Source organism: Microplitis mediator, chromosome 11 (genome assembly GCF_029852145.1).
Source record: "Microplitis mediator isolate UGA2020A chromosome 11, iyMicMedi2.1, whole genome shotgun sequence".
In the NCBI taxonomy this organism is placed as follows: Eukaryota; Metazoa; Arthropoda; class Insecta; order Hymenoptera; family Braconidae; genus Microplitis; species Microplitis mediator.
Window position 1 is genome coordinate 14,836,473 of NC_079979.1, and position 13,016 is coordinate 14,849,488.

The 13,016-nt window shown below is 29.4% G+C and overlaps 1 protein-coding gene across 1 annotated transcript in view; it reads left to right on the forward strand.

Annotated features, from left to right (window-relative positions):
* Window positions 1-1,720: 1,720 nt before the first annotated feature.
* Window positions 1,721-13,016, forward strand: part of LOC130676999 (dynein axonemal heavy chain 8) — a 57,181-nt gene continuing 45,885 nt past the window's right edge. The window contains 17 exon segments of the mRNA XM_057483516.1: window positions 1,721-1,846; window positions 1,934-2,170; window positions 2,914-3,112; window positions 3,298-3,461; window positions 4,994-5,170; window positions 5,258-5,479; window positions 6,023-6,268; window positions 6,353-6,627; window positions 6,722-7,064; window positions 7,733-8,631; window positions 8,736-8,932; window positions 9,851-9,937; window positions 10,083-10,232; window positions 10,305-10,806; window positions 10,884-11,138; window positions 12,119-12,559; window positions 12,692-12,863. Coding sequence (XP_057339499.1) covers window positions 1,721-1,846; window positions 1,934-2,170; window positions 2,914-3,112; window positions 3,298-3,461; window positions 4,994-5,170; window positions 5,258-5,479; window positions 6,023-6,268; window positions 6,353-6,627; window positions 6,722-7,064; window positions 7,733-8,631; window positions 8,736-8,932; window positions 9,851-9,937; window positions 10,083-10,232; window positions 10,305-10,806; window positions 10,884-11,138; window positions 12,119-12,559; window positions 12,692-12,863 — 4,692 coding nt within the window.

Sequence of the window (13,016 nt, forward strand, 5' to 3'; positions counted from 1 at the left end):
TTCGACTAATAACGATCGAGATCTATTTTTTTTTTGACTTCATCATTTACTACAATTTATGTTTATGTCTAAATTTCATTTTATTTACTTTTGTTTTGTATTGTTGTAAAATCTAACGGAAGTGAATTAAAATATACAATCATTAATAAGACATTAGTTTGTTCTTATTAAATTTATCATAAATTTATTTAAACATTCCTTTTAGATTTAAGTATTTTTTATGATAAAAAACATTTGGAGACTATTTCCTCACATCAACAATACTAACTACGGCACTGTCGATGAACGCAGCACGAGATTCAAATGAGTGGAAGGGTACTCACAGGCACACTACTACTCTCACATGTCACTCATACATGCTCACGGGACTCTACGATTCGCGCTCTCCCCACTAGTCTCACACGTAGACGTTTCAAGGACCTTTGACTCTAAAGGGTCAATATTATATACAAGGCCCAAAATTTACTTTGAGCCTCGAGCAGATCTTGAACAAGCCATGCGTAAGTATACCTGCCGTAAGTTACTGGTGCAAGAAATGCGCTAGAAACTTTTAAACTTCACCGGATCTAAGATGTCTTCAATATTCTTGTGTAGAATGCCTTGAGTAAGTCATGCACAAGTCTTGATGACGATTTCTTGCTACATGATCTTGCGCAAGACCCATACGTAGAAAAAGACACTAGTGACTAGGGGTTTTGCTCAAGGCACTGCCACCAGAATCTTGCTCAAGCGAGAGTTACTTGCTCTCTAAACCTGAAATAGTGAATTATCACTAATTCACAGTGTATATTCACTATTTGCCACAGCTAAAAGTCGACCACTTGGAATTAGTGCATATACACTCATTTACCCAGTGATTTTAAAAAGTAATGTTTTAAATCTACTGTGTAAAAAGTAAAATTTTCACGAACTATACATAAAATTCACTTTTTTCCAGTGAATTAGTTGATCACTGGGAAAAACAGTGAAAATTTAACTATTTCAAGTTTAAAGAGTGGGTATAGTGGAAGGGGTTAGGGTAGACAAAACGGGGTACCCCCAAAATTTTATTAAAAAAAAATTTTATATCCTAAATGGTTTTTAAACATTTCAAAATTACTTTTGTAAATATAATTAAACATTATTTTGAATATTTTTTGTTAAACTTTTTCAAAAATCAATTATCAGTTGGAAAATATTAATGACGTTTGTTTTATGAAAAAAATTATTAAAAATTTTGTTTTTCTTCTTTTGTATCCAATAATCATGTAAAATATAATTTTTCTTCATGTAAATTACTTGCAAAAAAATTTAACTTAATCAAATTCATTTAAAATCCAGAATTTTTTTTCTTTTACCTTTTTTATGGGGTACTCCGTTTTGCCCGCAAAGGTGAAAAATTTTTTTTTTTAACGGTAACTGAAAATTTATTCTATTTACTTTGAATTTCATTAAAATAAAAAGGATTTAGTGTATTTGAGTCTTTGAAAACTTGGCATTTCCTCAAGTACCTTCTTTCGCCCCTCCCTCCCCTACTATTATTACTAATAATTAATTGTTTTTATTAAAAATAAATCGAATTTGAAAAAAAAAACTCCGGGATTTTATTTTTTATTTAACAAAACAAAGTAACTATTCAATGTTTCATTTGTTTATTAAAGCCAACTTCATTAATATTAATGAAGAAATTGGTTAATGTAATAAGTTAACTGGTTAATAATTAACATAAATAAGTATATAAATGGGAAATAAAATAAAGTTAAGAGATTACACTATTCCGGCAATCGAAGAAAGGATTAAAGACTTAGTAAAAAGACGAGTAAATCGTCCAGATGGTATACCGGCAGAACGTGCTAAAGAAAAACTGGTTAGTAATTAAGTTAAGTGATTAAAGTTATATTAAGTGAAGAAAATAAAATGTATATAGTACTTTTAAACTCATACTATTTACCAGTTTAAATACAAGGAATACCGTAAAGAGCGACAAGATTCTCTCGGTACAGTACATCGTCACGTATTAGAAGTCGTTGCTTTTATTTTGGATACAGATGTTACTGTTTTGGAGGATGGGCTCGTTGATAAAGACGAGTATCTACAGATATTCACAAGTTTTTTTGCTAAAGGCGGACGTCAAGCTCTAATAATTCATTATCAACCCATGACACCACCACCTTTTGGTATAAAGTACCGCGTAACTTGTAATAAAAAATTTTAAAATAATTACTTTTATTTTTTATGATTACGACTAGTACTATAAACTTTAATCTGCAGCATAAATTTTATTTCTTGCTCTGTACACTTCATACTTTTTTTTTCCTACTACTCTAGTCATAATTCATTATTATTTATTGTTAAGTTAATAAATAATTTAGAATCTGGAAGATGGGATTCAAATAATTCAATGGACAATTTTCTACGTTGCTGCGTTACTGACGGAACTACGGAAAAATTATCAGGAAAATGTGTTGTTGTCTATCGTTTAAACCCAGATACTAATTTTGAAATTAAACAATTACTTGAGGTAATTTAATTTTTATTAAAAGACATTCAAATATTTTTTTTTTAAATTTATGGCAATAAAAATTTTCGGCGGCAATTTTTTTTGAATTTTTGAATCAGACTGAAAAATTTTCATAACAGAGTTCATAAAAAATTTTTTTTTGTAATATTCCGAATTTAATGTTTTTTATTTTATTGAGAAATAAAACGAAATAATTTCGATTTTGTCCCTCAGTTAACGACAAATTTATTACAATTAAAATTAATAAAAATACTTTGAAGTATAAATTAAAATTTATAAAAAAAAATTTTTTTATTCTGATAAAATTATTCAGAAAGTCAGTCTTTGAAATTTAGTGACTCAAATTAAGCTAAGCCACAAAAGTTATTTTAAAGAAAAATAAAACTTGGTATTATTTTAAAAATGTATTCAAGGAAACGTATTACGCTTACATGGAAGTTGAAGGCAAGTTTAGTGGCGCATTGAGTAGTATCTCAGGTCTTATTTCCCGATTGAACGCGCCGGCAATAGAGATTAATAAACAGTGGGGTGATCTACTGAGGAATCAAGTAGGAACGAAGATTAAGGACAATTTCATTGGCGACTTTAAGGATTTTTGTCAATTTATACAAAGTAAATTTATTTTTCTTTCAACCACGTACCAACGCACTTAATACTTTTTGCTTTGATAGACCCAAGTCATCAACTTTAATTTATCTAGATTTTTTTTATTACTCAGTTGTTAAATTTCGCTCTCTATCTAGATTTTACTGCTATTTTTTTATCCCGCTGAAACTTTAAAGATTTTTTGTTACTAGCGACGAATGCTGATCTAGAGAGTGTTCTGAAGTTCAATGAATATCAAGACGTTTTTGAAAAATATGCATCAAGTATGGAAAATGTGATCGAGAGTGCGAAGAATTATGACGCGATTATTTTAGTCGAAGAATGTGTTCGTGTTTGGATGAAACAAATGGAACGGGTAATTTTTCATTAATTAATTTAAATGTTTATTACTAAGGATCCGCTAGCTTTCAAATTTATATAAATATATAAATATATTTTTGTTCAGAGTATAATATTCCGTATATTATAAAAATAATTTTCTTAATTATTTAAAAGTTACCTCTAAACATTTAAAAATTTTATTAATTACGCGGCAAAATAAGAGGTTTAAAAAAAAAGTTTATGTTTCATTTTACCCACTTTTTGAAAAAAGGAATAAAACTGCAAAAAAAAATCTAAAAAACCGTTGACCCTGCGGGAAAACCTTAAAACTTCCCGCTGTTTTTGAACTCAGGAGGCAGAGTCTGGATTTTCTATCGACTTTCTAAAGAATTTCTAAGACGGCGTTTCTGATCAAAATAAAGGCGTCCGTTGGATGGTTGGAGGCCTCGAGGGTATCAGAAAAGTCTACTGGAAGAACATTAGCACATAGAAGCGAATGAAAATAAATTTCTTCTCTTCGAGCTCAAAAAACTGTTAGACACGACAGAATATACATCGATACTGCCATTCTAATACGTCGTATCCCACAAAATTTGACATTTTCACTTTTTTTGAAAAATGGAATCATCGTAACAATGTGAAGCTTATGTCAAAATTTTAGAGGTCAAATAGTTTATTTAGTATTTTTAAATAAATATTCTAATATGTCGTATCCCACGCGCAGACTTTCGCGCCATTCTAAGATGTCGTATCTCACATTCGCATAGGTTCAGTCACGCTTAACATTTTCAATTATAAATTAATTTTAAGGAAGTAATTAACGACATCAGTAAGAAGGTAATTATGCATAATTTTTGACTCTTCTTACAGCATATAATTCAAAATTATTTATTCACTACAAATGCCTGTATTTTATGAAAACTATGAAAATAAATTTGTAGGTTATACCAATGTAAACATGTTACAAATAATTTTCTTTGCCGACAGTGAAACGTTTTTCTTGTCTCCTGAAAAATTTCCCAAGTGTGGGATACGACGTATTAGAATGGCAGTATCGACATTTTACTGAAAAAAAATATTTTTTTTCGACGATTTCTTTGGAACGAATCAACAGATTCGAGCGTTTTTGGTAGCTATCAAAAGAGCTTACTAAGGCTGAGAGCTTATTTCATTTCGAGCCGAATCGGGCGAGTGGTTTATGAGTTATACGAAAAAAATCTAAAAAAAATATGGCACACACGCGGCCGGACGTCCATCCGGAAATGGAATAGCTTTATCGGACCTCAAAACCTTGAGATCTGATAAAGACTCGATTTTCGAAAATCAGACCGAAACCAATCACTCCCCTCTTTTTGAAAATTTTCAATTTCTATAGCGGGAAGTTAAAAAAAAAAAATTGAATACTGCTCAGAAAAGACCAAATTGTCTCGTCGTTCCCTAGATCCTATAAATAATTTTTTTTTCTGGAAAATGATCTCATTTTACCCCGGACGGGTCTTCTGTATGAAGCATATATATTATTAATTTTATTATAATAACGATAATGATAATAGTAATAATAAATAGGCACTTGTTGAGAGCCAACAACTACGTCGTGAAACGGAGGATGTCGGACCAACCGCTGAGCTTGTCTACTGGCGAGGAATTCTCACACGTTTTTCTTACATCGTTGACCACATAAAACGAGCAGAGACACAGATGTTCATAGCACTATTAGTTAGAGCCAAGTCTAAGCTTGTTAAAGTTACTCTCATTACATCTATTTCAATTTTATTAAACACTTAAATTTTCAAAAATTTACTTAAAAAAAAAAAATTATTTCATTAATAGAAGTGGAAAAAGCTTGATGATGATATTACGATGATCGAACTACTGGCTCGAGATAACGTTAAATATTTATACGCAATTGAGAAATATACCCGTCCGTTATATTTATTAGATCCTACTAAAATTGGTCAGCATTTACCTGCATTGATGCATTCGATTCGTATGGTCTATACTACATCACGTTTTTTTAATACTCAGAGAATGATGACTGCGTTATTTGTCAAGGTGAATATTCATTAATTCACATTAAAAAAAAAACACAATATCAATTATAATTGATGAGTTGATAATTGCTAATAATTTTACAGTAATTCTGTAAGTGACATAAATATTTTCGTTAATTTTTTTTTAATTCGATAATCAAAAAGTTTAACGATACAAAAAATCATTAATTAGTTACTTAATTATTTTTAATTAAAAAAAAAATTATGTCTTATTTTCTGGTAATCAAAATTCTTAAGCATTGAACTGAGTTTAAAAATTTTCAAATTAATTATTTTTTATAATACAAATTTTTGTAAAAATATTTTTTTTTACTGTCATCAATTAAAAAAAAATTTCGTCTTATTTTTGTATAATTAAAATTTTTAGTTATTGACGTGAATTTCAAAAATTTTTTAATGCATGGTTTTTTTTTTTTTTAATATGAATTTTTGTAAAAATTTTTTTTTTAATCTGCAATCAATTAAAAAGAATTAATTAAAATTGAATAGTAAAATAATTAATAAGTTAAAAAATATATTAAAATAAAGAGTTAAATTTTTCTAGATAACCAATCAAATGATTTTAAATTGCAAATCGTACATAACTAAAAATGAAACACTTGACATTTGGCGAGACGAAAAACCATCAGTCATATCACGGATGAAAGATTGCATAAATTTATACCATCAATATTACGAGTCTTACAAAGTTATGTTGAAGAATATTGAAGAGGCTGACGAACGGCTGATCGAAGTATCAGAAATGTATGTTTTTGGAAAGTTTGATAAATTTAAGACACGTTTAAATAAAGTAAGCTCGTTAAATAAATTACGTCTTTAAGTGTCCTAGACTTTTGCCCAGACAAAAAGTTTAAATATTAAATTATTTTTTTAGCTCATCGATGTCCTAGAGACAAATATAAGTCATTCGGTACTTGAAAGCTCGACAATTGAGGGTATCGATAACTTTGAAAAAAAATTAACGTCATATTTTAATAAAATAGTGACACAAAGTTACAATCCGTTGGATCACCGAAAGCCATTTTTTGATATCGACTACGAGGAATTTAAGAAAAATGTCAGTGAGACCGAGTTTGAAATGAGAGTTTTCTTTTTCAAAACAGTTTCACTTGCTCCGAATATCGATGAGGCTTTGCGATTGGTTCTTAGGTACTTCAGAGTATAACTTTTGCTTACTTTTTTTTTTGTAACTATTATTTTATTTTATTACTGTGGTTAAACTTAAAGTTTGTCACTGAAAAAGGTTTGAAAAGCTAAAGTTCGAGCGGGAGTTGTGGATCGATCGCAAGTACCTGGAGCTTGTGACAATGTACCAAAAGGAAGTCGAAGCAATACGAGACAGATACAACGAAGACAGATCCTCACCACCTTTACCTAGAAATGTACCACCTGTTGCTGGTAGAATTTTATGGATTAGACAGTTATACAGACGTATTGAAATACCTATGGATATATTTAGAAAACGAGACAAAGTAATAACGCATGAGAGGATGCAAAAGTGTATTAAAATTTATAATTCACTTGTTCGTGTTTTTGTTCATTACGAAATTATTTACCACAAAGCTTGGTTTGATTCTGCTGAAGTTGTAAGTTCATTTTATTTATTATTAATTTTCATTTCTATAGCATCCTGATTTTTTTTTTATTTTTCAATAAAATTTTTAACAACTTGATAATTATGGACGGAATTTATTTTTAATTTAATCTAAAACTTTAGAAATTTTTGGGGCAAATTCATGCTAATTGTTTAGGTGTAACTTTACATTAATTAAACGCTAATTATTTTTGTTTTACATGACAATTTTATGAAACTTTCTAATAATTATTAAGCTCAAATTATTATTTTTAAATTTATTAAATTTAAAAAGTTTCAAAATTTCTATCTTTGAATTTGTAAAATTTTTTTTACTGTAGATTTTAAAAAATTTTATTTTATCAAACTTTTGGTTTTAACGATCAATTTTTTTATTGCGAGGGACGGGGAATTCTAAATTTTTGTAAATTTAAATTACACGGAGCAAAATGAACAGCGAAAATTTTTTTTTGAAATTTCAAAGGGCAACGTAGACGCCGTGGGGTAATTTGGACCATTAAAAAAATTTTTTGAAGAACTCATTTTATCCCGTACTTCAAATTTTTTATTTAAGAACTGGGTCATGTTTATACTGAATACTTATTTGAGTTTCTAAAATATTGTGGCTCAAATAAAAAAAAAATTTTTCATGTTCATAATTACTAATAAATTTAAAAATAGGTTCGCTTGGCATTAACGTCACCCCTACTGATCCGTGATCCGCAAACATATAAATATATAATAAATTTCGATCCATACATACGTGAAGTAATAAGAGAAGCTGAATACATGTCACGTTTGAATTTAAAAATACCCGAGTTCACACGCATAATAACGTTCTGTAAAGAAAAAATTTACTTATCATACGAAGAAATAAAAAATCTCATTGAAATAAATAACCGGATACGCGAGTCAGTGCCCCAATTATTCAAAAATTTAATGACCGGTGTATTTAATAAATTGGAGAAATTATTTAAGCCGTGTCTCTCAGTAGTGACATGGACGTCACTAAAAATTCCCGAAGTATGCCAAGAAATAAGTGCAGTAGTACAAGACATTGAAGAATTTGTTAACAAAGTTTGCGCCACGAAAGAAGTTAGGATTGAAAATATAATAGAAATTATCTCCGACACTAAATTGATAAATTTAAATGACTCGCCTGTCAGTCCTGCTGAATTTTCACAAGATAATTTAATATACGCACAGACAGTTGCTAGAGATTTAGAAATAAAGTCAACGGCTGTTGAAACTGCTCTTATTATGATAATAAATAAGTGCCTTGACTTTATAAATCTAGAGGAAAATGGAGATGGAGATATTAATAATGATAAATATCGTTGGTTAGATCCTGACCGAGTTAAACGTGAAATCGGATCACAATCACGCATTACACGTCCGTCTATTGACACTGACCGTAAACCATCAGCTGATGATGACTATATCGATCCTAAAATTTACTTAAATAGAATTTATAACTATTCCATGGAATTATTTACGTATTTTAATAATAAACTTATTGAGGCACTTGTCAATTGCACGAAGCGATCTTTGGAACTGTTGAAGAAGCGTATCGGTACCAGGTATTTTTTTTAAATTTAATTGAGTAATAAAAATTTTTTAATTATTTTTGTTTCAATACTGGATATTTTTTTTTTTTAATTTTTGGTATGATGGTAAACGGCAGTATTAAAGCTGGAGGAAATCCGCTACTGCTGACTCAGTTTATTTTACAAATACCGAGCATTGTTGTGATACCCAGTGTCGAGGAGCTCAATAATCATGTGCAATTGGTTGTAAAAAATTTAATTCAAGTGCATGATTGCATTATTATGTGGGGACAAAGATATTCGAGAGTTAAAGAATTTAAAAATACCCCGGATGGTAATTATTTCTTTTTACTCGAAGCTTTACGTTCCCTGGTTAAAAATACTGATTGAAAAGAATTGAGATTGAGAAGCGGCCACTCCATGCAAACTGTATATCTATATATACAAGCAAAAGAATTGAAATTATTGAAAGGAATTCGAATTTCATCATTTTTAATTCTTTCCAATCAGTATTTTTAACCAGGGTTTATTTGTGAGGAAAAATATTAAAAAATTGTCGAGTTTTAAAAAAAGATAATTCTACAATTTTTTTTGTATGTCAAGGCGGAATTGATATGGATAAACTTTTTTTTTTTTAATAAAAATTTATCTTTGTGTGTATGAAATTTTTTATTTACCCTTTAGAGTAAATATTTTTTTAAAAAGTAAACTTTGTGGTCCAGATTGATAAAAAGTTGTTGATTTTAAAGAATATGATAGCTAGTATCGACATATTAAAAATGAATTCATTAAAATTTTTTATATCCATTTGTTAATAAAAAAGTTTTCACGACCATGAGAATATTTCTCAAAGCCGTTTAAAGAATTTCATTTAAATCTAATAAATCTACATGGACAGAATTTTTTATTTGAAATTAGCCTTCAATTTGGAGTACCCCTGGAAAAAAAAAATAAAAAGCATCTTTTTGTATAACTTTTACTCTTTTATAGCAGAAATATATTTTTTTTTTTCAAAGAGCGATATGTAAAAAAAAAAAAATTTTATCATGTTCCAGTTTTACTGGCAGTAGTGAAGTGAATTTCGCTTAGAAATTTTCAAGACTTAAAAAATAAAATTTATCAAGTTTTAGAAATTCAATTTTCTAAATTTTTTTTTTTTTTGTTTGAAAAATTTTAGATTTTTTTAAAGACAATATTTTATGTCAAAAAAAAATGATTAGCTAATTAAATTTATATATTTTTTTTGTGACAGACGAAGAAAATAAATCATTACGAACTTATCATGAAATAATATCAGAACATAAAGAAATAATTCGCAGTACAATGAGTTTTCAAGCGAGTATTTTAATTCTGCGTGATGATATAAATCATTTAAAGAATGTAATTATATTTTAATTAATTAAATATTTATCATTAATATCATTATTCTAATTAATAATATTTTAATTAGAGTTATATAGAGAAATATTTTAATATTTGGGCAGAAGATCGCAATACAGAACTAACAAATTTTGTTGATTCTGATCCCGACACTTATAAAATTCGTGAAAAATTCATTATGTACGAGAATTTAATTACTGAAATAAATAGCATACCATCGCGACATCTTGTCGGTCCAGTTGAAATAAATATGGGTAAAAAGACAAATAAATTTTTGACATCAATTGTTTTGAATAAAAACTAAAAAATAAAAATAAAAATTTTAGAAAAATTAAAACTCGGCTTACTAGTCGAAGTTGAGAATTGGAAGTTAAATTTCGGTACAATATTGGCGGGAAAATATAAAACAAAATTAACAACAATAGTAAATTATATCGAAGACAAAAAAAAAATATTGTCACATACGATTGCCGATTTGGAAGACGTGAGATTGGCGATGCGATGTTTGGATGCGATACGTAATGATTTTATCGATCTAGACTGTCAGTTGATAATGATAGAGGAAACTTATACTCTGATGAATGAATTTAATATAACAGTATGTAAAGATGACCAAAATATAGTAGATGGTTTACGTTATAGTTTTACAAATATGTTGGAAAAAGCTAAACAAGTTCAAGGAAAAATTTGTGATATCCAAGAGCCACTCAAGACAGAATTAATCGAAGGAGTTCGAGTTTTACGGAGCGATGTTGAAAATTTTGACTTAGAATTCGAGTTCCATGGACCTTTGGAGGAAGGAATTCCCGCTAAAGAAGCTAGTGAACGGTATCAGCATTCTTATGAAACTATTTTTTTTAAACTATGAAAGTTTATTTTAAAGTAATTTATTAATTAATTAATAGATTGTTACTTGCTCAAGCACGTTACGACGAATTATATGAACGATACCAAACATACAGTAGCGGAGAATCACTTTTCGGTTTAGAAATAACCAGCTATCCGTCTCTGGAAAAACGAAAGAAAGAAATGAATTTGCTACAAAAATTATACGGGCTCTATTCCCAAGTAATGAGGACCATTGACGGCTATTATGAAATTTTGTGGTCGGAAATTGATATCGATAGTATAATTGCTGAGCTTGCGGACTTACAGAACAAGTGAGTTGTAATAAAAAAAACTTGAGTAGTAAAAAATATTGTACATTATTTGAATATTCATAGTCGGTGTTTTGTTGGATGCTGAAGTTTGTAAGAAGTTGCGATTTTTTTTAATCAGTATAATTTGTAATTAATTGTATGTTATTAAATATTTATTTTCGCGGTGCTCATTAACAAACTCTTAGAAAAAGTGACATGATGATGTTTTATGTTTTTTATACACTGTAAAAAATCACCGGGGTAAGTCCAAGCGGTGTAGGTGTTCAAATCGGCGGTGTTGAATTTCAACACCGAAAGCGGTGTGAAAATAATGCCGCCGCCGGTGTAAATATTCTGTACCGGTGTTAAAAAATATTCCCTGGTGTGAAAATAACGCTGCCGCCGGTGTAGATATTCTTTACCGGTATTAACACAGGTATTTTAACACCGCCGAATTACGCCTCCTACACCGGTGTAATTTAATTTTAACACCGGGCGGAATTAAAATGAGTCCATTTTTAACACCGGTCTTTTTACAGTGTATTATCGACTAAATTAGGATAAAATGACCGTAACTTTTTTTTTCTTGAAATTTTTGGATAAAAATTTTGCTGTGGCTCAACTTACCCCCTTTTTGCTTATAACCGAGTAAACGTTTTTGAGTAAAAAAATTTTTTTTTTAATTCTCTCAGCCAAAATTTAAATTTAATCACGACATCATCATTTTATTTTCGGGTTAATTTCAGATCGAAAAATTTTTGGCTGCCCAATTTGTCTCAATGTTTATTCTTTCTTTCATTTCATAGTTAAAAAAAAAAATTAGAGGGGCTCATTATGCCCCGAATTATTAGTTTGTAATTATGAAAAAATTCATGAGCTCGCTATCTCAGAATTGTCTTTTTAAAAAAAACAAAAAAAAAACTTATCTCTGGATTTTATTTAACTTCGTATATAAAAATAAGAATTACTAAAATATTTTAAAGGGATAAATAATTTTACAGATGCCGTAAATTACCTAAAGGTATGCGCGATTGGCCAGCGTACATTGATTTGCGTAAAAAAATAGAGGACTTTAATGAAACATGTCCATTACTCGAATTGATGGCAAATAAAGCCGTGAAGGAACGTCATTGGGAGCGTCTATCAAAGCTGTGTAATTATTTATTTGACATCGAGTCGGACAATTTTACATTAGCTAATGTAATGCAAGCGCCCTTGCTTAAATACAAGGATGATGTTGAGGATATTTGTATTAGTGCTGTAAAGGAAATGGATATTGAGAGCAAACTTAAGCAAGTGATTGCCGATTGGTCGGTTATTGATTTACAGTTTGCGATGTTCAAACAAAGGGGAGAATTATTGTTGAAGGGCACTGAGACTACCGAGATAATTAGTCAGCTGGAAGACAGCTTGATGGTTATCAGCTCTCTCATGGCCAACAGGTTTGCTTACCCAGCTAATTATTAATTCAGTTTTTTTAGTTATTAATATTTAGTGTTATTTATTATCTGAACTAACGGGTAAGCTTCAATTATTGTACATGTGTATATATATATATTTTTTTAATTTTAAAGGTATAACACGTATTACAAAAAAGACATACAGTTGTGGCAAAATAAATTGAGCAATACGTCTGAAATATTGGCCAAGTGGTTAACGGTACAGAATTTGTGGGCGTACTTAGAAGCAGTTTTTATCGGCGGTGATATTGCTAAGCAGCTTCCGGGTGAAGCTAAGCGGTTTAATGTAAATTTTTTTTTGACAATATTTTATTTACACTAAAGGGTTACGCGGAATTTTTTTTTAAATTTATTACCCGGGTCATAAACCGGGACAAAAATAAAACTTGATTCAGGTTCGCTTCACCTTATTTTCTTTTGAATTTAACGATTTGCTGAC